We start from the raw sequence: 27,918 nt of genomic DNA on the forward strand, positions 1-27,918 counted from the left end.
CTTCTTCTTTTCCTGTCTTTCTTCCCTATATCTTCATTCCATCCTTTCTATTTATGTTCATACCTTCATCTCTCTCACACACACTCTTTCTTTTAATTTTTATTCTCTCTTCTTTCCTTCCATTTTCTGTTTCCTTTCTCCCTCTGACTCTTTCATTTCTTCCTTACCTTCTCCCTTTATTCATATCTCTTCTCTCTTTCCCCCTTACTTCTTTCTTTTCTCTTTCTCGTGATTTCTCGTTATTGTGCAAAGTACACTCTTTTCGAAACGGCAACTATTTCTTAAATTTAATATTGCCCTCTGCGGGGAACTGTACCACTGGATATCGGTGACCGATTAATAAAGTGTTTGTCCAGTTTTTTCTGGGGGGGGAGGTTTCGGTTCTTGCGCAGACTTCAAGAGACGTCGAGATGATTCCCCGAGTGCCACGCTGTTTTTCTTCCTACCTCCTCAAGGAGCGGGATAAGTAGAGAAAGTGACACAGCTGAAACCAGAAGTTGTCTACACGTAATCGTGAAGTACTTGGAAATCAATTAATTCTTAAAACACTAGAGAACCTTAAACGGGGAGAGGGGGGTGGAATGCAAAAAGCGTGGACGTCAAGTGACACTTCACAGATCTTAACACCAACTTGTGGTAGGAGGACAAAAGCGATTCAGAGCCACTGCGGCTGAAACAACAAGTGCCTTGCACTATGAGAAGCCGAGATGCTATCTCTGTTTGTTTGTACAAGGCTATGGCGTTTTATAAGCTCCGGGTGGGTGGTGGGGAGGACCACACACGAGGGCATCCGCCATGTTTGCTCATCCCACACACCTCCAAGTCTCCACGTACGCGGTCCTAAACTTGGTCCAACACAAACACAGAGGATCACTCTATCTCGGTCTACACCCGCTGACTCTCACTTCAGACGTGATTATCCGGTCTCGTAAATAAAGTATTTAATGGCGCAACTCGCACGGCAAACACTACCAAGGCAGAAAAAAACAAAAGAGGAGAGAGGCTGGCGCTCTCTCTCCCCTCGAAGAAATCATTCCTTCTCATTAAATAAGAAGGAAAACAAAACTTTCCATTAGCGCCCTCCGAACAGTCGACTTGATAAAAGGAGCTAGACACACAGCCTCGATGAAACGACACGTCACGCCGTGGCGTCAGAGGGGGAACAGAAGCTAAAAACTCGCGCTGTACAAACACATTCACCAAGGACATATCACCCACAACTAGATAATATGTCTTAAGACTGGGCACTTTATACACAGGGGGGGACCGATTTGACCGGCAAGAAAAGTGCCACGGTCGGGCACGAATTTCGGTGGGGGTTACAGTACCGAACCTCCCATCTACACTGCACTAAGGAACTTAAAATGAGAAAGAAACTGCTTTGGAAAGGGACACATTTGAAATTCAGTAACTGATTTAGCTGAAAATATATGTTAAACAAATGTTGTTAGACTCTGACCGCCATATTTATAAATATGGTCCTGGGCCTTGGCCAATAGACATTAGTTCATCATCCAGCAAGGAGAAGTACTTAAGAAACCAGCAAGAAAACAGCAAGCAGGTGCCAATTTACTTTTAGCCAGCAAGAAAACGGATGCCAACCGACAAGGACATAACCATACAGGTCTTAGATATTTTCTCGTAGACATTGGTTCAGTAACCTGCAAAGAAGGGTTAATCAGAGACATTTAGACATTAGTTGAACAACCGGAAAGAAAGCAGCCAAACAAGTCAATTTACTTTTAGACATTAGTTCAACAACTAGTAAGAAAACAGCTAAAAAGTGGTTAATTTGTTTTGATCATTAGATCAGCAACAAAACAGCCAACCAGAATAAACTAAATTGTGTTGATCTTGGATATGATTTGGTAGTCACGATTTTAACCTAAAGATGTTACAAAAACCGACGTCAACTAAACAAAAACACAAAAATGCAAATAAATTAGCTGTACATCAACGGTCTCTCTACTGTTTTGGCGAGAGGGGCATGCTAGTAAGAAATCTAGTTCCGTTTCGAACTTTGGAGAGAGTTCGTAAAGTCCAGCTGCTTGTTGGAATCGAAACGCCCATGTGATCGATGAAGACCTCCGTTCCACTCCAATGGCAATCATTGCTTTCCACCAAGTAATGAACCCTCTCCCATGTCAAGTCGTCGATGAGGAGTCCTCAGACTTCCCCTCCCGGATCCCTCCGCCACTGTTGAATGATGCTCGTTGTTGAAGAGGAGACGGGGGCTGCATTATCTCAGCGCCTGCAGTTGAATCTTAAGGAAGCCCTTGTCAGCGACAGGCTTCGCTAGATAACGCTCTCTTCTACGAGACCAGTGCTCGTGTGAACATGTTCCTACAAGCGTTGCCAACGTTCAAGTCATTTGCTCATGTTCTGCTGTGCTTTTTGTCTGAGCTTTAGGAATTGTTTAGGAATTTTAGAGGCGTCACTTCTTCTGCTTCTAGCATATTTGCTGACGTTGTATGAGGGGTTTAATTTGTAGGAGGGGATGACGGTTGTTAAATATTGGATGCGATTATCAAAGAGGGCCAAACTACGCTGAGGGGACAATGTTTGGAAATACAGACAAGGGAGGAAAACGTTTACAGCTGGGGTCTGGAAGTGAAAAATATCTTATATAATAGCGGAATGGTTTGGGTATTTTCAACAGTTAATCAAATCAGAGACAGGTTACTGGACATAAAGAGACAAGAAATAATAGCAGACTGCCAAACAAAGACCTCAACCAGGGAACAGCTAAGAGTAAGGGAATGGGGAAAAGCGAAATATATCCAGGTTGTGGGGAAGAAATGAAAGAGGCGCGCTGGCATGGTTCAGATTAGGGGGATGGAAACAACTAAGAAAGATAAACGAAACTGGGGAAACGATATGTCCCTTGTGCGATGGGGAGGAGACGGACAAGCATATCCTACTGAACTGCCCTTCTACACGTGACCTAAGGGACAAATGGATGAAAAACCTAACAGGGAGGGAGGTGATAGAAGTGGTAGACGACAGAATAAAGATAAAGGAAGCGGGGCAGCAAGTGGGGAAATACCTGGGGGAAGTAAGAGAACGGCGGGGGGAAGCTATTAGAGAAGGCAGCGAAATGAGTGATCATGCTCCAGCCGAGCCATCTTTACAGTGTAAGTGGTGAGAGTGCAGGAAAAGAGAAGTGGGGCGAGGAAGAAGGAAGAAAGACTGGAAGAAGAACAGTCGAGGGAGGGGAAGAATGTGTATGTAGGGGACAAAGTAAGAGACAGCTTAAAAGGAAACTAAATGTAACAAAATATTGTAGAAAAATCAAAACTATGTAGTGCGTACAGTCTATGGCTCGCACAAAAAGAAAAAAAATCTAAAAAAAATCCCTCTCTGCTTTCTTGCATACCTTTGGCTAGTTGATGTTGTGTAATAATAATAATAATAATAATAATAATAATAATAATAATAATAATAATAATAATAATACAACTATTTTAATAATATTAGCAGTAGTAGACTATTCAGTGCTCGAACTGAGGGAGATGCAAAAGTTTTACAAAACGTACCCCCCAGATAACCATAATAAGCCTTGACCCTTATAGCCCGCACTCTCCATCCTAATTTTTTCCACTTCAGACGCTGGGGCTAACTAATCTTCTCAGCTATTAATTATACAAATACATTATTATTATTGTTGTTCATTTGATTTATTTTACTTCGCATTCTGCCACTTTCGGATAATCGGGAAGATTAGGATGAATGGTGATAAATGAAATGGATGAAGGGACGGTCACAAACATATAGGGACGACACAACACGAACCCAAAAGAGGTTTATGCTGGCTGTGAGACCAGACGCCAGAGCCTCGCTTGTCTGCAAACTACACTCCAGTGTGTACTACGTGGAAGGGAGGTTAACATTTGGGTGTCTCCGGAAAGGGTCACCAATTACACTCCATTATTATTATTAATATTATTATCTAATAGAGCCATATCATTTTGAACATTCACTGTAACGTATACCACAGTGTTCACTTATTCAATCATAATACAACGAGCCGCTTCTTTCTTTGTAAAACAGTGTCTTCAATCAACGTTCTGTCTAATCCCAACACGTTGTCTTGGCAACCGATTCAATAACAGACTGGATCTTTCTAGAAATTCAGGTATCGTAGACAATTTATTTTTATTGCATTTAATTTGCAACATGAAGCTCACAACTATAAATTCAACAACACTAACAATAACATTGAAAAAAATATAACGTATTAGAGGGAAAATAACAAACAAAACGTATACAAATTAAAAATAAACAAGGAGTAACAACAAGTACAGGGTGTCCACAAAGTCCTTGTACAACTTTACACATTTATTATGGACACTCTGTACTATGTAAGTCACGGCATTTGTTGTGTAATAAATTGTAAATATCAAAGTATTAGTTGACATTGGCAGCTTTCTACGTCAGTGGGCCACCTGAAACAACCAACAAATGCCGTGAACTTACATAGTACAAGGTCTCCGTGCCTAATGTGGAATGTTGTAAAATAAAAATTTTGTGGACACTCTGTATATTTATGGTGTACAGAACGGTAATTTATAATCATTATCGATCTTTATGCATGATAAAACACGGTGTGTGTGTGTGTGAATTAACAGTTAAATTTTAATGGTTAAAATATGGTTAAGTTTACTGTTACGTACTTCTGACAGTGTACACTCAGCTTAATGAACTCTGAGTTGGCAACCGTGCTGGAAAAACTTAAATCTAAGTGCATAGAAACCTCGCGTTTCAACAACCAAACGTCATCCCTCCAGCAGCCGTTGGCAAGCTTCCAAAAAGTGGTCTCCTCGATTCTTGACGCTGGGGCCTATTACGTTAATTAAATTCATTTTCTGCCCTTAGCCAGGCGTCGCTGCAGTTGCAATAAGTCGTACAAGTCGAGACATCCCATCGCATGCTTTTTCCCCTCTGGGTTTTCGAAAGTACAGATACCTGCAGTTGTTTACCGTGGATTTTATCTAATGGAACGAGACACGATCGCTGCTAATTCCGTCCTCGCTGAAGCGACTGCAACTTGTCTCTTTTCCGGGGGTATTTTTACACCTGGCAGGGAACAGTGCCAGCCGGAATCAACTACTAATTGAGCGGATTTCTAAGTGAGAAAGGTTCGGTCGGTTCCTGTTTTTCAACCGTTCAAGCTGGAAGCTCGACGAAATGTCTTCATCACTTTTGCAGCGAAAACAAAAAAGGAAGATGGTTTACTCTGTTCCCCCAACCCCCGTCATTTGGAGGGGGGGGGTCCTCTTCAAATCATCTTTAATGACACATGTTTTGTTAATTTTCATTTTGGATAATTCGATTCCCTTGGAGTTCGAATTATAAAGAGTCCACTGCAATAATAATATAGATAAATGTTGAAATTAAAATAATTGTAGGCCTAGTATTCTTATATTAATATAATATTAATGAAAGTATGTACATTTATTAATATTGCATTCTTATTATTACACGAATAGGAATTGCATAGGGAGTTGTGTTCCCGGATTCGAATCACGACTTGGACATGGGTGTTCTTTGTGAGTGTCCTGTCATCAATTTCATCATGTCATCACTCATCCCCATCGTCGCGATTAGCCAAAAGTGATGGAAAAGCGACGTGAAATAACCTAATTCGGCCAACCCAACCAGGTTGTGTCCTGAAAAGGGAAATGGACTAAAAGAAAAGAAAGAGGGTTTTCTGTGGTTTTCTGTGGTTCAGTTATACTTCAGTTACTTCAGGATAATGCTGAGGTGACGGCTCTTCTGAGGTCATTTAAGTAAAGATCAGTTCATCGTCAGGTTATAGAGTGGAATTAATAAAAATTATCAGGCAAATTGAACATGAGCATGATCATTCACTTTATTTTAGGAATGCTAGGTTCAGGAACTGAAAAGACAGCTAACGAAGCAGTTGGCGCCTTCTATACCACTCTTATTAAAGTTCCATTGCTTAAGAATATGTAGACTGTACGAATTAAAACAGTGATGGACAATTTACATTGTAATATTTATGCATCTCACTGTACAAACAGCAATTATGGTTGAAAAGTTGTTATTCTGTAGAATATAAACATTGAAATTGCTCCAACTAGTAGAACATAGCACTTGAGTTTCGAAGAGTGATTTTAAGCGGTTCAATCTGAACTTAAAACAGTGTTAAGTGCATTAGCTTCAACGGCGACTTAGTTGATCGTCATGAACAGAAGTACAGTTTTTATTCCGGAAAGACCGAAGAAAAACTCTCCTTTGCAAGCAAGATATTTGAGTAAGTAGCCTGTGCCTTTTCACCGTTGTAAAATGCCTTTGAACTAAGGAGTGTTACAATCGAGTTTTTTCCCCCCTTCTTCCTTGAGGCCAGAAGAGCTTGTTTGAATTGCATTTATTTGCTGGCCTGTGAAAATACACTGTGTCATTATTAGTATTTTAAAGTAAATGTGTTCTTTTGCAATAAATCTTAACTTGGATGTGTGTGTGTGTGTAGCGAAGTGGAACGGGCAACTAAAGCTTAAAACCAACAGACGACACAAGATGGACAATTTTTGTTACTTGGAAGGTGCTTTGCCTTGTCATTATCTGCACTTAGAGGAACACGAAGGTTGGTTCTTCGTGATACTCATCTTCACAGCTTCATGCCAACGCTGAAGATAGACTGCCGCCAACTTGAGCAATCGTCGTTGGTCATGGAGTTTCAAAGCTTGCCTTCGCGTAGACGCAAACATGGCCCCCACACCATCTCTCTCATCTCTTCGCCAAACACAAGAAACTCCAAAGAAAGCAAGAGGAAAAATCGTCCATTTTTCTTGATCAAACACAGAGTTTCTTTTTTTTTTTTGTATCCGTGACGCACCCAAGTTTGTTAAGTTTACTTTCAATGTTTCCTTGCGCAATGACCTTTTTTTTTTGCCATTGTTGTGTTACCATTAATATTCTAACAACAAGGCCGGTGCAGACACTTCTTGTGTACATGCTACGTCATCAGTGGTAGGTCATGGATCGACAAATAGTTTGCAATGTTGAATAGAGGGAAGATTTACATAATTTGAACTTAGTATTCCCGGGTTCGTATCCTGGCCTTGGCATGGATGTTTGTGAGTGTCCATTCATCAATTTCATCATCATCACTCACTCCCATCTTCGCAAATTAGCCAAAAGTGGCCCAAAAGGCGAAGTAAAATAAAGTAAATCAATCAATCAATGAAAGAAACATCCAAACTGTTACGTACCCGCACATGTAAACCATATGGGCAATGATTAAAATACGGATCATAGATGGCAGCACGCGGAAGAAATATTACGATCGCAGATCGTAGTAACAATGCGCACGCGAATTGAATGAAAGTGTTTGGGAGAACTGAAATTAATTGTGCTTACATAAATTTATGAACTGAGATAAATACTGGAGATGGATAGAGGCGAGATAAATAAATGATCGACATGTGCAGCATATGTGATTGTATGTAAAGATTAATGAAGTTAAAAAGCTATTACAATTTTATATCTGTGGGAAAGCTTTCCCACTAGACCTTTTTTGGTTGTTATCCCCGGTGTGGCGCCAACTCAGTGGCGGCCCCCAAGCACTTCCATTGCGGCGCATATATTGCTGACCCGGATCGAGGTCGCAGGCGGAGCTCCTCGATTAACCCCTTTTCTCTGCTGGTATTAAGCCATCGTGCAGAAAAATATCGATTTGAAAAAGAAGGGAAATATAGCAGGGAAGATACGGGAATCAATCCAATGTTTAATAAATGAAGGAATTTGAATATAGGAGCTTTGGTAAATAAAGGATATATTTACTAGAAGAATAAATATATGAAAGGCATATGATTTCATCGATAGAAAAATATATTAAATAATAGAAGAAGTATATTGATTAGTAGAAGAAGAAACCTACTAACGAATAGAAGAATAAAGTATATTGATTAGCAGAGGAAGAAGATTATCGACTAGTAGAAGAAGAAGTCTAGTAATCAATGCGAGAATAAATATATTGAAGAAGTATAAGAAGAATTCTATTAATCAATGGAAGGATAAGCTTATTGACAAATAGAGGAAGAAGCGTATTAAATAATAGAATAAGAAGTTTATAGAAGAATAAGTATATCGATTAGTATGGGAAGAAGTCCACTAACGAATAGAAGAATAAGTATATTTATTAGTAGAAGAAGAAGACTACCGACTCGTAGAAGAAGAAGTATATTAACCAATCGATAGAAGAAGTCTATTAAACTATTGATAGAAGAAGGAGTCTATTCACTAATTGATAGAAGAAGCCTATTAACCAATCAACGATAGAAGAAGAAGTTTATAGAAGAATAATTATATTGATTGATAGACAAAGTTAGAGAAGAAAAAGTATATTGATTAATAGAAGAAGAAGTCTACTAACGAATAGAAGAATAAAGTATATTGATTAGCAGAAGAAGAAGATTATCGACTAGTAGTAGAAGAAGAAGAAGTCTAGTAATCAATGCGAGAATAAGTATCTTGAAGAAGTATAAGAAGAATTCTATTAATCAATGAAAGGATAAGCCTATTGACAAATAGAAGAAGCGTATTAAATAATAGAAGAAGTTTATAGAAGAATAAGTATATTGATTAGTAGAAGAAGAAGCCTACTAACGAATAGAATAATAAGTATATTGATTAGTAGAAGAAGAAGACTACCGACTAGTAGAAGAAGTCTATTAACCAATCGATAGAAGAGGTCTATTAAACGTTTGATAGAAGAAGAAGTCTATTAACCAATCAACGATAGAAGAAGATGTCCATTAACCAATAGAAAAAATAGTTTATCAACTAATAGAAGAAGAAGCGTATTAGTCGACAGAAGAGGAAGTCTTTCATATATCCATAAAGAAGAAGAGGGAGCCTATTAGCAGAGTAAGAAGAAGCTTGTTAGCCAAATAGAAGAAGTCCATCACGTATCCATAAAAAAGAAGAAGAAGCCTTCCAGTAGATGAAATAAATTTAATGGAGATGTATGTGACCAAGAAACAAAGAGACAGCTCTAAATACAATCCTGTATATAAATTTAATGTAATATGAAAATTAAGAATATACGGTGAATTGTACCTTCTGTAGTAGGTTAAACAAGTTGTTTCCTTTGTTTTCTTTTTCTCCTTCGCAAATAAGTTATCACTCAGTTTTAGTTGCCCTGAGAATCTCATGTTTTACCCTGGCCTAAGCCGGACTGGTGTCACCCTCTCCGGGACGTGGCAAAACTGTGACTCGAACCCAGAACCACTTTCCTGTCCATTAAATATAATACATTACATTTCTCTTGTCCAGTTTTGCTTAGTTCACCTATTCACCACAATTCTCTCTATTACTGGATTCCTGGAATGTTACAATGTCTCAGTTGTCACACGTTTGTGCTGTATAACACAGGTTTTAATACGAAAAAATCTGATGACGAAAACAGGGTAAACTGTAGCTACAAAGTCCCCTTCAGTAAATACTGTACACGCCACTGGAGAGAACAACGCATAAAAATGAACTCCTGGTAAGATACTTCCACATGTCCTACAGGGCAGGTCAGTCATGAGTCTGTGCTCCGTGGTTGCATACATGTAGGATAAAATGGAAACAAACAGCTTGTAACATGTAACATGGAAATCAGACTTAAAAGTGTAATAATAATAAAAAAGAAGTCCTTACACGCGACACCCTGTTGTAGGAGACGGAAATATTCGATATGATTAAACATTCGCCGTCGTTGCATAAAATTGCATCCGACTGGTCGACAATAGTATTTTGAACTTCAGTTGAGATACCACGAACATTGTCAATGAGAAAAGGAGGGTGAGTGACACCTCGTTTGCTGTATATTGTAGGGAATATTTTTTCATATAGAACCGTTGACGAATGGGCGCCAGACCCCTACCCTACCTTACCCAACCTTCACATTTTAGTTTCATTTTCCCAGGCTACCGAACACTTTAACAACATTCCTGAAATTGGATGTCGCGCGTTATCATTAATGCACCGCTACACCCAAATCAACGATAATAACAGCCTCATGCTACGGTTGTTTTCTGCCAGCGTTCACGTTTATCGTCAGCGTAGCCAGTTCGTAACTTAGGAGACCTTCCCTAGCACCCCCCCGCTCTAACCCGCCCCTTGCGTCTGACCACGTCAGTGGCTGCAGTGGTGCCCCGCTCTCACATCGCAATCTGGCGAGCCCCTCGACCCCTACAGCTGTTCTACATCGTCGCTACATTCGCTACACAGCCCAGAGAACCTGCGCGCTACCCTAATTATCTTTGTAACCTGAACTGGGAAGGACGCTCACCACTGTAGCCAAATAACAGCGGTCCGCTCACTGAGGGAGAAGGGGTCCACCGCAAGTGAGCTGGCCAGGAGACCCTTAAATACTAATAAGTGAAGGAGTTTTTCCTTCCTGTCCAGTGCCGGAGAGAAGCTCGGCTCCGAAATTGTTCCGAACAGAAACACGCAATTTCTTTCTCGGTTAAGATGCGGATGAAAACACCGCAGTTGGCAGCCCTGAACCTCATCTAGTGAAGTTGCACTCCTGCTTTTTTTTTCTCCCCTTCCTCGCCTCAATCTAGCATAGCACCTACGTGCAGGGGACTCCACGTGGACTTGACGAGACCTGTCAAGTCGCGTTGCCAAGCAACCGCTCGAAAAGACGGCAAGGATTGGCTGGGAGCGCCTTGATTGGCATTGCTTGGAAGAAGTCCCGCCTACAATCGACAAAATGATTACGAAAAGGCGGAGCGAGGATCGTCATTGGCGAAGAGGGCAAAAATTCGTGCTTTCATTGGCGGAAAGAATCCGATGAGCGTGTTCATGTTAAACAGTCCACGTGGAGTCCTTGTCTACAGCCTCAGCCGCGGCGCAAAGGTTGTAGGTTGATACTGGCAATCAGACAGAGCAGATACGGCTTCCATATTTGGAAGGGAAAATCAGTGAAGAGTATTTGCTCTGGACTTTTGTTGTTCGAGCGTAGCTGGGGAGAGAGATGCGTGGCAGCCATTTTGGAGTTTTTCGGGGCGTCTGGGGGGAAAAATAGCGTCCGGCCAAGTTCGATTGCCGTGTGCGCGTGTGTGCGAGCGAGAGAGCGAGTGTGTGGCGAGAACGGCGCTGGTCAGAGGCTAGCCTACGGACAACATTCTCCCTCTCTCTCGTACTCTTGGGTCTCCGCTCGCCCCCCCCCTCTCCCCTCCCATGCGGCTGGCAGTTGCGGTTGTGCGAGGGGCCACAGAGACGCTGCTCGGTGCAACACAATGCGCGTAGTCGCGAGCGAGTGAACAGTGAGTTGTGTGTCGGAGACAGAGCAACACGGTCTGTGCTAGAAGCGAAGTGTTCTGTCGGTGCGAGTAAGTGCGAGAAAGGAGGTGTCCGAGGAAAAACGACACTTGCTTCCTCAGATTTGCGAGTGCGGGACGGTACACGTTTTTTTTTTTTACCCGGTTAATGTTGTGTGGTCGACATTGTATGGGTGAAACCTAAAAGTGCTTGAAACGAAGTGCAGTGTGTCTCTCTCTGGAGCTGGAGGATTTTCCTTTCTGGAACCGTCTTGGATCGGTGTATGGAGCGGTAGAAGAGCAGCTTCTTCTCCAAACTGCGTCCAGTTGGAGGTGCCAGGAGGAGGGACCTTCGGCGCTGCGAGGGCGAGGCAGTCGGAAGATGCGCTGCTGACATAAGATGTACCAAGCGGGAATGAATGCGGCAGCGGCAGCAGCAGCGGCGGCGGCGGCGGCTCGTCACCCTGTAAGTCCCATGATCCTCTTCTCTCCATCTTTCATGTTTTTTTTGTTCTCAGCATGGTCTCCGCTGGCGCAGTTTCAATGTGTTGACTGTTATTTTCACGAAAAACTGTTTGTTTTTAACCTCCCAAAAGAAAAAAAAATTAAACTGTAAAACCGTTTACGGAGAAAATATTTTTGAGAACCGACCACTGAAAAACTGTTTTTGAAAAGAAAACATTTCTTTAAACCCGAATACTATAAAAGAGTTTGAAAGTCTAACATTGAAAAGCCGGTAATTTTTTTTCTTTTAAAAATCAATTTTGAAAAACTGAAACCCCGAAAAATGGTTTCGTGAAATTTCATTTTTTTTTCCCAATATAGTTTCAATTTGCTTCCACGCTAAAAAGATGTTTCCAAAACAGAAAATCTGTTTTTGAAAAGAAAACTATTTTTGAAAACCGATAATAGATGACGATGAAAATCTAACATTGAAAAATCGGGTTAATTTTTTTTAAAATCAATTTTGAAAGCCCAACACAGAGAAACTGTTTTGAAAATCTGAAAAATGGTTTCGGGAAATTTCACTTCCCCCCCCCTCAAATATCAGTTTCAACGCCTCCACTGAATGACAGTTTTTAAAGCAGAAAACTTTTTTTTAAAAAAAAACGAGCATCGAAAAACGTTAAAAAACTGTTCTCAAAACCGAAAACTATAGAACAGTTCGAAAACGGGTTAAAAAAAGTTTTGAAACTGAACGCCGAGAAACATTCCAGACGAGAATAAAATTATTTTCAACTCTAACTAGCTTCCACTCGTGTTTTTCGAAACGCAAGAAACTGACCTTTCCTTCGTGAAAGAAGAATAGTATCATTCTAGCATTTACCATTAAAATTTGTATCGATAAAAGATAAAGGCACACTTTCCTCGAACAAATTTAGATATACATTTTTTGGCGAAATAAATTTCCACATGTTTCATGAAAATCTGAGCTTACTTGCAATATTAATCCCGATTATTGCAAAGTACAATAAATGTTCTACTTTAATTTTTATTGGCGATTTTGTAATAGACGTACGTACTTTGAATCATTATGAAAACTTAATAATAAGACTTCATGCACCATCCTCCAAATATTTGGCCACATGAAGCAATCGAAAAAATTCTGGCTGTTCTCCACAGCCCAAAGATTCTTCACGTATCTTTAACAGTCAAACATCTAAACCAATTTCCATTAATTGCCGAGGACTGTAGTCAGAATTAGATGCATGGTGACATTCATCCAGTGGCGTATCCACACCAGAAACCTTGGAGCTGCCAATGAATATAAGTTTTTTTTTAAGTCGTCAGTTAATTTCTTATCAAAATACAATTTTTGTTCATATCAGCCCCTTCTTTACTTATGTCGGCATAAAATTTATTGACCAGGTGAAGCCATTTTTATGATATATGTAACAATGATTGGACTCGTGATAGCAGCACCCATAAGAATGTAAAAAGGGAAGCAGTATTTTCGGTCGTTGTGACATCCCCCCCCCCCCCCCACACACGTTCTCACTATCTTTACTTCTGTAGACACGTCATTGTGTACCAAGTGAACCCAATCATTTCGTAGTATTTCACCATAAATCTTATTTTGATACTTTGAAGAAAAAATGCTTTTTTAAACCCTAATTTGGAAAAAGCGAAAAATTGTGATTACTTTTTTCTCCCTGTCGATTCTGTAACACCATTGTCTGAACTTCTGGTCAGGTCATGTTGTGGTTTTTGTCTTGCGTTATGTTTCAAAGTTAGTAAAATTAACTTTTTACTTGTGTTTTGTCACATTCTTCGTTAGAATATAGTAAATAATTGGTAAAAAATCGTCAGTTATGCTGTTATGCATATTGTTTATTTCAGAGGATTGATAAAAAGACCACTCATTCTCCTAACTAGCTGACCTTTTAGAACTTTGGTGCCCTTCTGTGTGTGGGTTGAGTTTTTAGGTTAAGCAAAGATAAGTGCAAAGTTGCGTTATTGAATTCTGATAACGTTGGAGAGAGACAGTCGTGAAGTAACGTGGGAACATCACGTGATACTTTGTTCACTTGAATTTTTTGTCAGTAAACACTTAAGGGTATTGTATTCATTCACTCTTTAGATCATATTTTGTTACTCACACAACCTATAGTACAGACACTCCAGGTGACCCAACAATACACCTCAGGGTGATCCTGCTTCGCATATCGTTAATTGGAACGGAAGCAAGCTTTGAGTTCCCAACAAATTCAAGGGCGGATTCAGGTGTAATACAGGGGGTTAGTTTAAACTAAAGGTGGAAAAAGGGAGGAAATACAAGAACAGTATGCTGTCAGGGTTCGCTGGACATTTCCCAACATGTCCCGACATTTAATCATATAACATTTTGCCTTCATTGCATCTGCTTGTGGTATTGTAACGCCTGAAGATAAAAATTAAATAACGAATCCAAGAAACTCTGAATAGCTTCCGGCCTTCCCGATGGCACAGTGGTAGCGTCGTCGCCTTGTAATCAAGGGGTCCCGGGTTCAATTCCCAGTGGAGGCCCATAGTGGTTCGGATCTCACTTTAAACTGTAGGTCCAGTCCCGATTAGCCTTACTGTGCATAAAGTGGACTTAAAACACCAAATCAATCCAATCCAATTAATAGCTTCCGTTATTATATATAATTTTGCCCTGAACGTGACGCGTCTGTTCCATTATTCCCTTCACCAAGGCAATGGGGTTTTCCTCTCTGCCCTACGAAATACTTGTAGCTTAACTGTAATGGCAGAAGTGTTTGGCATCGACTAATGTCGGATAAGGTACACTGAATAAACATTAATAGAAAAATTGACGTCTTGGAAGATTGAAGGAAATAGTTTGCCTTTGATTGGGTGCGTCCAAGTTAAAAATATATTTATTACTGGGTATGAGAATTTGGAAAAAGTTTCCTTAGAATAACCAAAACATGAACAAAAATATACAGTTTGCAAGTCAATCGGAGATGGATATAATAAATCTTTCACCCCCTTTCGCCAACTTCTAACACGAGATTCGAAGAGCTAGGAATGAGCTTCTGTTCACACAGTGATGGAGTCTTTATGACTTGTCGTTACAATCCAGAAAGTGTCCGTGGGTGTACATAAATATTGGTTAACTTGTGCGAGCTTGCTTGTTTTTAATAATATTTTCTAAACTTGGAATACGAGATCAGTGTAGTTACAAATAAGCTTTCAATCGCTGTAGCCCCGTTAGCTTGCAAGAGTCCCTTTTTCACGACACTTGCTATAAATGCATGTTACTTCGTTCTAACAGGAGAAAGTGCTGTAGAACAGCAGAGGTCATGGCATTCCTTTTATTTTCCCGTTTCGTAAACCAGATAAGAAGGGTCTATCGTTTGTGGCAGGTTGAGTTCGTTCTAGAGGTTATCACTTATCACGTTTGTGTTTTTTTGCGAAACAACTTTTCTTAACATGCAATGCAGACTTTGGATTTCACTTGACCAACATTCTAGCAGCAATAGTTTTGATACAAAGTCTTTGACTAAAAGATGTTGCATCAGTGTTGCCAAGGAAGTTGTTGTCATGACAAGGAATTAATACTCGTTATCTAAATCTTCCGATAACGGATCCTTGATCTAAGTGCCATTATTAGACTGATGGGAAAAGGGGTTTAATCATTTTAATTGTGAAAAAGAATTTGATCTATATCTATGCGAAATCACTCGAAATATTACTGCAGGTAACTCGATTTCTTCTCAGAACCATAGTAGGCTAAGTAATTGTTTTGTAGAGCACATTCTGAAGATATGTTAGTTCTGGTAACCATGTAAATTTGTTCACGGTTTCCACACACTCCTTCTATTTATGCAATATAATGTTATTGGGTAACATTTCTAATACTGTGAAACAATGACGACCCCATAGGAAAAGTTGGAGGTGAGGTAGAGTGAGAATATTTTCTGGGGATGCTCACCAGGAGCGTATATTCTAGGATATCTGCGAAGCCTGAAGTGTAGAGAATAAAATACAGGAGAAAAATCGATCACAAATTGTAAATATTATTATTCATATCAGTGAGATAGTGATGCTGATTCTGGAGTTGGCAACCTGATTTCTTATGAGTTGGCAACCTGATTTCCTATGAGTTGGCAACCTGATTTAGGAGTTGGTAATTTTTTTCTATTCATAGCCTAGGACCACGTGACATAGGGAGATAGCCCAGATTTCGGAGTCAGTATACGCCACTGATGCTCACACTTAATATACCCATAAATACTTGGGCAAAAAAAACGTTTAGATCCTAAAACCCTCACGATGCAAGAACCAACTTGGAATTCTATTTTTGCCATGCCTCGGAGCAACAGTTCGAGGTCCAGGGTGCTGCTAAACCTAACGGTTGCCATCCTTTAGACTGTGACCGAAGGGTTGACTGGATAAAAATCAGGTGTATGGCAACACTGCTTTTTGCACTTCGAAACTCCCACTTCTGGAGGCAAAAATTCTGAGCAAGTTCTTTATCGCACGGGCCTATATCTGGTCTGGTTATTCTTGTTTGCTGGAGGGTGCAGACTGCTACATAGACGGGTCGCCACTGCTGTGAAAGCAGTAGAAATAAAGCGTGATACTGTAAAATTCATTGTACTGAAGCCGATGATGTTTAGATTTGTTCACTTCGCACCAAAACGTTTGACATAAATAGCACACACGTGCCTCAGTTATATGTTGCAAAGGTCATGTCTTGATTGGCTCTTCCGCACTTGCTAGTGCCGTGAGGTGTTTTGCACGTACTTTTTGACACCCACCTCGCAACGTACGAGCCACATGTGCGACTCTAGTACATGCCCTTCCCCTTATCTCTACCGAGAAAGCATCTTTGCATAATGATATCGTTCTTCCCCTACACTTGTTACGGCATGACGTGGACAAAGAAAACGAAACAGCTCTCCTATTCTTTTCACAAGCCCCCCCATTCCTTTATACTTATTACTCCCTGCTCTGTAGTTAGATCTTAAGGGTGGGAGTGGCAACTGTGGGCGTACGGCCGCTCCCAGCGTAATCACAGTGATTTGTGAGATAATCTTGTATCATATTAGAGACCTATTATCTACGGTCGGCGGGAGGGAAAAATTGAGTTCATGGATCCACTTCCCCCCTCGCCACATTCCGTGACTTCTTGGTTCCTTCCTCGAGGAAGAAAAGGCGAGGTGGAGCTGCCAGCAAGGAATTATGGGAGAATTAAGTCTTTAGTGGCGATTCTCGTGTGGCATGTATAAGCACCTTCCGTTCACATGCAATTTTACCTAGATCGCCTGATACGTTTCCAAAATTTGATTGCAAGCACTAACGCATGCAGGGAAAGGGGGAATTGTAAAGGTGAATATTACGTAGCTGTATCCAATGGGGACAGGATACAAAATAAAATTTTGCACTGCAGTCTATTTGTTTTTAGTTTTACAATAAAGAACACAATACACCAGGAGATGGTTTGTGTTTACGTTGTAACCTAGAACGGGTGTAGTGTTTATGTTGCGTTGACGCTGCCTTTTTACGTTTGTTCGTTTATTCGTTTGAATGTATGAACGTCTGTTCGTTTGAGCGTGTGAATGTGAACGTCTGTTGTAGTGGTTTTCCAAAATGGCCCTATTGAACCGTACGGTCCAGAGGCGCAGTCATGAATTTTTGTCTGGGGGGGGGGCAAGTACCAAGATAAACGTACCAATAATTTTAATAATAATGTTACTAATAATGTTATTATAACATTATTTTTATTATTATTGTTATTATTGATTTGCTTTATTTTACTTCGCTTCTTGTGCCACTTTTGGCTAATTTGCAAAGATGGGGATGAGTGATGGCATGATGAAACTGATGAATGGATACTCACAAACATCCATGCCCAAGCCGGGATTCGAACCCAGGACCAACATTATTATTAGTATTAGTAGTGGTAGTATGAAAGACGTTATTATCCTCGTAAATTACGCAAAAAGGGCGGTAGAAGTTTGTGCTAAAACATTTGTGCTAGAACAAACAATTTGATTTTTTTAACACGTTCAATTTCACATTAATCATGGAAAACAAGCACAAATTATTTTTGAAAGGCAGAAAATGCTTGATAAATGCATTCCAAATATAATTATTTTTGACATTAACATAACTTTTATGCACGAGATATGTTTCACATATATGCGACGTGGAGTGACGTGGACACTAAATTGTGTACGTATTCAAAGTTTCTTTAACAAATATTATATACAGCATATATTATTTAAATACATTACACAACCAATTCAGCCATCTCACAATAAACCAACAGTAAAAATGACGTAAATTGTATTTTAATGTGCACGCTCCCTTTTGTCAAAACAATTGTTCATGCATTTAAACAAAAAATGAATTAAGACAAGTCTTATTTCTATGTTTGGTGATTTACAATGCATTACAGCGAGCGAGCAAGAACATTTTTTGCAGGCTGAAATCGATATTAATTTCATAGGGCGCAAATAATTTCACGGAACGCCATGGCATTATATCATTTACAACTTTTGTTCCTCCCCGGTGGTGTAGTGGTAACATCGTCGCCTTGTGATCAACGGGTCCCGGGTTCGATACCCGGTGGAGGCACATAGTGTTTCGGAACTCACTTTAAGCTATAGGCCCAGTCTCAATTAGGCTTTCTGTGCATAAAGTAAACTTTAAGAGAACACAAATCAATCAATCAAATTTACAACTTTTCTTCATTTAGATCGTTCGTCTGCCGGCGTTGCCTAGCTAAGGTCCTGAACTTGATAAGACCAAGGAAAGCAGGCATTGCGAGCAAGAAAATTTTATGAAAAGTATTTTCATTTGCATGAAATTTGAAGTTCTGGCCGGTAGTTGCCCCTGCAGGTACACGTGGCCGTCAATGTTTGCCCCCCCCTCCCCAGAACTCATTTCCGACCTAGGTTGGGGGGACAATGCCCCCCTGTAGCTGCGCCGCTGGTACGGTCCATGAGGCATGACCACTCTTATCCGGCAAATTTTGACCACTGGAAGTTGTGACTTTTTAGTCGATAGGTACCTTGGAATGTGAACAAAGGATCCGATAAGAACAAGAAAATGAAATCTCTCGACACTAAAGATACGCTGAAACATAAAAAAAAAAAACGGTATGTGTGAAACCGTTGCACATGACATAAAAAAAATACAAGTACTGAACACGTTCAAACTTGACCTAAACAATGGAAGATAAGCTTCAATTGTGTACAAGTTATTAATACGCTGACAATACACCACTGCATGAGCTTTATCAGAGATGTTCTATTTTAGATTGGAAAGATTCTTGTGACTTTCTCCTGACGTCACGGTGTTTGTTACTGCAAGACTAGGATGGCCAAGTTGTTTTCCGGAAGTGTGATTTTGTTGAAGTCTGTGTTACTGACTGAACAAAGCATGATAGATCAAGAAAAAAAGAGTTGGTAGTAAGTTGTGTTTTGAATATTTTGAGCATGTCAAAATAGAACTGCAGTACAAAGTGAGAGGAAAATTCTTGAACATATAACCTGCACAGTGTATAGCAATATAAACACTGCAAGTTGAATACTCACAAGTTGTGTTTCTCCCAGTATTTATATGCACATGATCGGTAATTTTTCACAGCAGCGGCGGCTGGTGGCTGGCTCTGAAGTAGGTTAAGAAGGGGTAATAGGTAAAAAATGCGGTAATAGAGAAAATTAGATCCCATTCTTTTCCTACTAGCCCTTCACCTAATTCAGTCACCAACTGCTGTTGCTATAAGGGTGAGGCTGCAGCCCGACTAACTCTACCTTGCGTACGCCCTTGTTCAAAATGAAAAATTGTTATTATGGGAGTGAGATATTCAGCAATAATTTTAACCGACGTTATCCGGGTTAGTAACTTTTTGTTTATCAAAGAGAGAAAGATACTGGATCATATACGTCACCAGGATATTAACTCCAAAAGTATATTTGTTTGGTAAATACAATCTGCGCAGTGGTTTTTCAGGATGTATCGTAACCACGGGAGTTTTCTTGTTTTCTAATATTGCAGTTTCAGCTTTATTTGTTCCATACTTCTACCTCCCAGGGCGTGTTTTTTGGTACATGTGTGTGTGTTTGTGTGTGGAATGAATGGCGTAACGTGCGCATTTCAAGTAGCACAGCGCCATGTGTTGGACCTCTTCACTGCCTTCAGCTTTTGATGTTTTCACCGTTGCCGAAAGTATTTTTAGTGCGTGTTTGTAAAGAAATCCTGGCAGAATATCTCCGTTCCCACAGGGTTCTTCGCCGCTGAAAGATAATCTAAACAGTTCAGTCTTTATTTTCCTCTGTTGATTTTCGTCTTCTTCCTTTTTTCATAGTCTGTGTGTGTTTTCACAAGGGGGCAACTTACACTTTCTTCCTTCGTGTTGGGTGTGCTTGGTTTCTTTTTTGCTTTCCCTTTTTTTTCCTGTTTCTTTCGCAGACATCACTGCCTCTTTTTAATGGCTTTGAAAAACCTCAATGTGTTTATTTTGGCACCGGGAGAGCTGGTTGCAGATGGCGTTGATGTGTTTGACGAATTGACCCAGAAAGAGCTGCAAGCAGACCATGCTTGGGATAGCTGCCATGATTCAAATTGGCCACGACGGTGTTTATCCTTTCAGCAGTGCTTAATGCCAAGGACGAAACTCTGCGATATCCCGGAATAAACTGATTGAAATATTGACATCTGCTTTTCCATCACGTAATCTAAGCATTGAGGTAATTAAAAGCACAAAGTGTGATGTTTCATCGAGAAATCGATGCGTGTAGAGCGGGATACGTAATTATTACCTAGCAAATTGTCCAGTGCCATGTATATTGTCTTTGTTTTACTCAATGAGAGCTTCAAGAATCTAAATAACCAAACAAGCTGCTGACAACCTCTGTCATGGACAATATGCTCAGAAATACTTGTACATCCCACTGTACAAACAATTCAGTAAAACGCAGTTTATGCACTAAAAAATATCTTGAAAATAAGAACATGACTCTAATGTCGGAGAAAGGATATTTGACCTTGTTTTCCATATTTTCATATATTCAATGCTTTTTTTTTAAAGAAAAAAAAATAGTTTTGTTATTTAGCGTCGCTTTTCTTCCACTTTTGGGTAATCACGACGACAATGAAATGATAAAATTCATGAAGGGACACTCAACAATGAACACCTATGCCCAGGCCGGGATTCGTCGTACTGCACAGCGCTAACCACTCAGCCGCGTCCGTCAGCATGTCCAGTCTCGATTAGTGTATATGTGCCTAACTTCAACGTTCATATGAATAGTAAAAGAGGGTCTCCCTGATGGCATAGTGGTAACGTCGTCCCCTTGTATTCAAGGGACGCCGGGTTCGACACCTGGTGAAGGCACATTGCACAGTGGTTCGGATCCCACTTTTAAACCATAGGTCCAGTCCCAATTAGATGTGCATAAGGGAGGACTTGAAAAAATAACAGTTCAAATTCAAATAGTAAAATAAACGTACAGCAATAATTTTACTGTAAAAACAGAATTTACAATTTGTTAATGCCGTGTTCTTTATAGCGACGTGAGAGTAAATGTTGAATTGTTGAAAACACAAAACAGCCGCCAGAAAGCAGCGTTCTTTTATTTTTCCCATTGGATACCCGACTCCCATTAATATAGTGAGTAACGTTCGCAATGTAGACAGTGCCTATTTGACTGCAGTCACACTTAATGTATCTACATGTTTCATTGTCTTGCAAACAAAGAAACACCGTCTTATGGCGTTCGTTTCTTCATTGGGCTTCTCTCGCAACGCCTGGCGTGTTTTCGGGCGGGGAAGAAGTGCTGAGTTACCGGATGCAGCGTGTAATTTCGGCGGCAAACGTTCTTGTAGCCAGCGAGCGTTGTTTTTGCCGCTTTGCACGAAACGTGAGTTGGCCAGGAACGTCGAGTCATGGAAGCCATTCCGAGCCAATTTTGCGTCAATTCTCTCCAAGTAGTCCTTTATTTTAAAAGGCTTTTATCTTAAAAGACTCTCATCTCACTGCCCTCTCAATTTTTTGCTGCTATGTCCTTTGGAGACATTTAGAGCTGCCGTAACGGCACCAGACTCGCAATGGAGATGCTGACTTCTACAAAATGCTGTACAGTGGACAGGTGGAAACACATCTAAGAATAGTAAGAAAGGAAATATAGATTTGGAAGGCCGTCTCTTATTCTAAACTAATATTTCTTTATGTGTAGACGTGAAGGAACTGACGCATATGCGTTCTCGAGGATTCGAACCAAGGACCATCCCGTTAACAGTGATGCGCCTACTGCCTTCAACATGCTTTTCTGACAATAGTTTCTAAAATGCAATATGATATATCATTCTTACGTACTCAAATATGTCCATGCTATGCAGAGTACCTGTTTGTTATCTTTTGAAATCCCCGTCTCTCATAACGCTGTCCAGAGTGGTGGTAATTGCACAGGGCCGCAAATTAAATTCTATTTAATGTTGTTTTTTGTTTAATAGGTGAACTTTATTATTTGTGCCATGCTGATCACGAATATGAAATTCGTTTTTCTCTATCACGCAAGGTTTTCTTACAAATCAAATTTCAAAATTTGAGCTTTGTCCAATATTGTATACTGTTTTATTATAATTTTTCTTTTCTTCAATCAGAATAAGTAGCTTATCACACTAAACGCATCAACATGGTTATTTTAAAATGAATATGGACAGACACAAAGGACCCATATAATATAGAAAACGACATATAGCAGTATATAATATACACACAAGAAAATCATTACACAATACATATTTTTCAGTTCTGTTTAGCACGCTTTCTTCTGTAATCTTTCCTAACGTTCTTGTGATTTTCTTCTGGCGTTTCTCTGTACAATGCCCAACAGTAGTCAGCCATCATGCTAACACTCCAATGTCCTTGATACCTTTTCTCCATATCCCTCATGTCCTGATGGAACCTTCGCCTTGTTCCTCACTTAATTCACCAAGATTTTGTGGAAAGTTATCAAGGTGTAAATGCAAAAAATGTAATTTGAGATTCATGTTACAACCCAGCTCTTGAAATTTAAGTAACATATTCTCAACAACTTCTCTGTAATCAGGACTTTTGTGATTCCCAAAGAAGTTCAACACTACACTTTTAAATGCTATCCAAGCATCTCTTTGAGCTACAGTCATTGTTTCCTCGAAGTCTTTATCATTCATTAATTTCCTAATGTCTGGTCCAACAAAAACACCTTCTTTCACTTTGCCGTACGACAGGGATGGAAATTTGTTGCATATGAACTGGAAACATTGTCCTTCCTTTGTTAAGTGCCTTCACAAATTGTTTAATCAGCCCTAATTTGATATGAAGAGGGGGGGGAGGAGTACAATTTTCTCAGGACTGACTAAATGTTGTTGTAGGATGTTCTTTGAACCCTGGTTCAACATTTTCCGTATTGGCTATTCTTTTCTTTCCCAGTGGTAATTTCGTGGCCTACTATCCCACTCACAGATGTAACATGGCATTTTCGTATATCCACATTGTAGTCCAACTAAAATGCTCAAAACTTTAAGATCAACACACACCAACCAACCATGGTTCTCATATTTAATTTTATTAAGAACAAGTCGCATATTGCTGTAGGTTTATTTTAGTGACACAGAATGAGCAATATTAACTGAGGGGAACTTATTTCCATTATGTAACAGAACAAATTTTAAACTTGTTTTATTCGAGTCAATGAATAGCCTCCAATCAGTTGAAAGACAAGGAAAATATAACTTAGTCAGCAAACCGGACACATCACAACAAAACACGAGAGAATCTTGTTTCGAGAAATAAAGCACAAACTCTTTTTCTCGGTGTCTGTACCAAAAAACGGTATAGGGTCACGAGATCCGTGAGGGGGGTCATAAATGTCATCACCCATTTCACTTCCTTCCACTGAATCACTTAGTGAATCATGATCACTTACACACTCAAGACTTGATGGAGGTGTTGGTACAGGCAAGTCTGGACCGTGCAACACAGGTCTCATTGCAGAGGGAATATTGGGATACACTATCCTCTTCTTGTTTCTAATATTTCGACCTACAATTTCACAGGAACAGAAGTAACAATCATTGCTGTGATCCTGAGGCTCCCTCCACACCATGGGTATTGCAAATGGCATAGATGGCCGCTTTCCCGTGATCCAGTTTCGTCAAGATTCCACACATGATCTACATACCTTGTGTGGGGCCCACGATTTATCTTGATCTCCTAGTTTCATTTTAAAGTATGCGTAATATTCTCTTCTTACAAAATCTGTAATTTCCTGTCTCTGTACCCGGGGAACAAATTCACCGCAGATGTAGCAAAACACATCTGGGCTATTCAGACAACCACGATATGCCATGGCCACACCACAGTAATGTACCACACTGAACAACCAATTGTTAATGTAGGAGATCATCGTATCTTACATATCACCATGGAAGCAAATTAGGACTTTTGACAGTTACATATAAAATTAATTTCACATGATATATCAATGTTTTACATAGTATTATTTTCAGCATTTAGGCAGGAAACATATTAATTAATTTAAATAAAACAAAACTTCTCTGTATTTAAAGCTTTTTCGTCTTTATTACTTGTTGAATAATTTTGAAACGTACCAGTGACATCTAGCGACAATCACTTCAATTGCACTGAAACGTGCATACCACAACCCACATATATAAATCGTGAATTGTAAAAAATTCTTGCGTGATGTGAGAAAATTAATGCCAGTTTCAGTATCAGCAAGTTCAAATACATGTAAAACACCCAAAATTATAAAAACAACAGAACCCATGCGGCCCTGTGTTGTCGCCTGTAATCAAGGGGTCCTGGGCTCGATCCCAGTGGAGGCACAGTGGTTCTGATCAAAGTTTAAACTAAGGCCCAGTCTATCTGAGCATAAAACTTTTTAAAATTCTCTCTTATGGGTATGCAGCCGGTTCACGTTCCAAAGTTAAGCAAGAGTTCGATACCCGGTGGAGGCATATGGCACAGTGGTGGTTCAGATTCTACGTTAAACTGTAAATCCAGTCCCGATCAACCTGTCTGTGCATAAAATGAACTTAAAACAGCAAATTAAACAAAACAAAGAAACGTCCCAATATTGTGGTGGTTTGGACCCCTCAACACTGTTTCCTATCGCAGCTGCCATTTACTTTCAAGATGGACAAAATTAACGCAATGGAAATGTTATTGGTCGTTTGCAGATTAACCGTGTTCTCTTGACGAAGCACGTTTGAGGTTTGAGCAGGCCTTCAGTACCACATCGCCTTGAAAAACACTTTTTTCACATAATGCAGACACACAACAACATCGTGAAACCAGAATCCGTGATGTTTTGCTCGCTGAACAAGCAACATACCTGGCTGTCAACAAATGAGCATCGTAGGAATAAATTTCAGCATTTAATGTACGATTTGATAGAGGAATCCTGTCGTATATGTTCACATTGCAGCACGAAGTAACAATCGCACGGCTTATTGTCCCGTGTTTTTCTGCTGTTGGCTTGAAATGTTAATTGCCATCTCACTCCAGCAACGCCGAACACGAACTTTCTACCTTGGCAGGCGAAGCGCAACGGCCTTCGGTGTCCCTCATTAGCACAGAAGACGATATCGCGAAGGTATATCGTCTCAGCGATATCATCTCTGCCGTGAATTTTAGGATATCGTCTGGGCGAGTCACTCTTGTATGCCGCCACCAGATGGAGTCTCTGTTCCACGTAAAACCCTTCGGTTCCAAATGGGTTAAGTGATGTCACATGCACTGGCTATAAAAAGCGTTTTAGTGCGCATCGAATTTCCGATTTAAAGTAACTTCCTGGTGGTAATTGACATCACGCGGTCGTGAAATTCCAGGGAAGCTGGTATTTTTCTGTACCTGTCACAAATTATTTAAATTGCCTTGATTTTTTTGTGTGTTTTTCCTCTTCGTGGTTTGATTTCAGATGGAAATTTATCCGACAATATCCTTGAGTGAAGACATCACCTCCATTGTGGCTGAGGTTGAGAATGTGTGAAACCTTACCTCCACTTCCCCTATGTGCCATCATGGCACGGTACAATGCACAGGGGATAACTTACCTTTTTTACTTTGGATGTTTCTACAAATTCCCTACCAATGCTCTTTTGGAAGGTTTTCTACTTGTGATTGATTTTCTCCCCCACCCGTCTTCCCCCTGCGTGTATATGATTTTCTCCCCCCACCCGTCTTCCCCCTGCGTGTATATCCTGAAACCTTGCATGTTAATCAGTGTGGTATTTCATAGTCTTTCCTACGTTTTTCCCAGAGTCATGAAGTTAACATGTTAGGAGTCATTCCTTACCATCTAAACGCCCTTTTTATGTTCAATAATTTATTCAGTTGGCAGGCACGTAACTAGAAATGTTTCGGCGGGGGAGGGGGGGGGGCGAGCCAAGTGTCTCAGGAATAACAATAATAATAATGTTTAAATTAAAATAATTGTATTAAATTAAATTAATACTAATTACAATACATAAATTAATATTATATTATTATTACACGAATAGGTAAAAAGACTATAAGAATAGATATATAACAGCGCATGTTCATTACGTAGTTACCCGTAGTTAAGATCGGAATAATTTACATAAAAACAAGTGCCCTGGCAATGAAATTAATGTCAAGTAGATGCATAATTGAATATTTATCGAATAAAAATGATGTTACATGTAGTGGGAGAAAAGTAAGTTTCTGATTAAGTGGAAATTTCTAGCTTCACTCTTTTGAAAATAAGTATGAGGATGCTTGCGCATGGATCAACATGGAGGGATTGCAGTGGGAGCATGCTTTATGAGAAATTTCTTAAACCCCCCACTTTGAGCACACCCCGTCACCGAGTAAAAATCCTGCAGGCCGCTTTGATTGTTATCTATCTGTTGACAAGTTGCATTGCATTTCTCACCCAAAACAAGGGAAAATCCTCTTACAAACATTTTGAAAAAAAAAAAAAAAATGTACACTCAAGGCGAAACCTGGAGCTTCTCAGTCATTGATTCTTCTGTGCTTGTTCATGACGCTTGAGGATTGCGCGAGCCGAAACATGAAATGCTAAATAATTACATGCTCTATTGTGCTGGGAGCCAGCTAAAAATAAAAAGCTTTGACCCCCCCCCCCCCCCCTGCTCTCGTGTTCTACAATACGACACACGTGCTGGTATAACCTGCAAGCACATTATGTTTTTAATGTTGTCAGAGCGAGACTAGCTGGAGCGCTGTTTTAAGTTACGTGTGTGTGCGTTATTTTACTTTAATTGCTGTCGTTTTCCAAGCCTTTTTATAGACACCATTGTGCTCGCTGGCGTAAGGAGAGATTGGCATGACTACGTTTTCTCCGACTCGAGCGAATTCGTCATGTGTAATCGTGTTTTCAGTAGAAGAATGTGACTGCGGTATCAAAGCGAATCACCAAGCCGGATTGAATTGCCACTTCATAGATGTCGCTATGAGCAGTTAGAAATTCAAAGCGATTCAAGAAGGGACAAGCACGACACTTTTACGCCGGATTTAACGTGGCCTTAAAGCGTAAAATCGATTCTACGCTACATTACGCCGATAAGATTAGAACAACAGTACGCCTTGGCGATAGGGAGTGTGAATACCTTAGCAGGCGAAGAAGGATAATTGCGTTTGGAAAGTAATAAAGTCAAGGCAGCAAGCTGTAGAGGGGAAGAATCGTGACGTGACTAATCGCGATTTTGCGTTGTGTAAATAAGTTTGTTTAATTTCGAATCGCATTCGTCGATCATGTTCTGGTCGCATTCCCCGGGAGATTAAGAATGGAATAGTTATTTTATTGCTGCTTCAGCGCGAATATTATTTTTTCCTCTTCTCAAATGCAAACTTATCGTGTGGTTATAGATACTGCCATAAAGTCCTGACTACGAATAACGGCAGTAAACCGTAAGCACTGCTTACGAATGTTTTTCTCTCGTTGACATTAAGCTATAAAACCACATGCAGGAATTCAGTTCCGTGAAGGAAAGAAAGAAACAAGCCAAAAGCCAGCAAAGATTTCCTGAGTGATTCCAATTAACATTGCTTATTATCGGGATTTGTTTCCTGTGTTCGTTGACGCATGCTTCCCTCCTTTCCGATTATGTCAGTTGCATATTTCTACTCTTGCTTGGCTTTTCGTCAAAT

General features: G+C 40.0%; 1 protein-coding gene across 1 annotated transcript in view; it reads left to right on the top strand.

Annotated features, from left to right (window-relative positions):
* The first annotated feature begins 10,887 nt into the window (after positions 1 to 10,887).
* The window catches only part of LOC146003023 (TLE family member 5-like), a 173,365-nt gene continuing 156,334 nt past the window's right edge, over positions 10,888 to 27,918 (top strand). The window contains exon 1 of the mRNA XM_083141184.1: positions 10,888 to 11,745. Within this exon, the coding sequence (XP_082997310.1) occupies positions 11,680 to 11,745 (66 nt within the window). The 5' untranslated portion in view covers positions 10,888 to 11,679. The remainder of the gene's footprint in view (positions 11,746 to 27,918) is intronic.

Source organism: Lepisma saccharinum, chromosome 19 (assembly GCF_977018435.1).
Source record: "Lepisma saccharinum chromosome 19, izLepSacc3.1, whole genome shotgun sequence".
In the NCBI taxonomy this organism is placed as follows: domain Eukaryota; kingdom Metazoa; phylum Arthropoda; class Insecta; order Zygentoma; family Lepismatidae; genus Lepisma; species Lepisma saccharinum.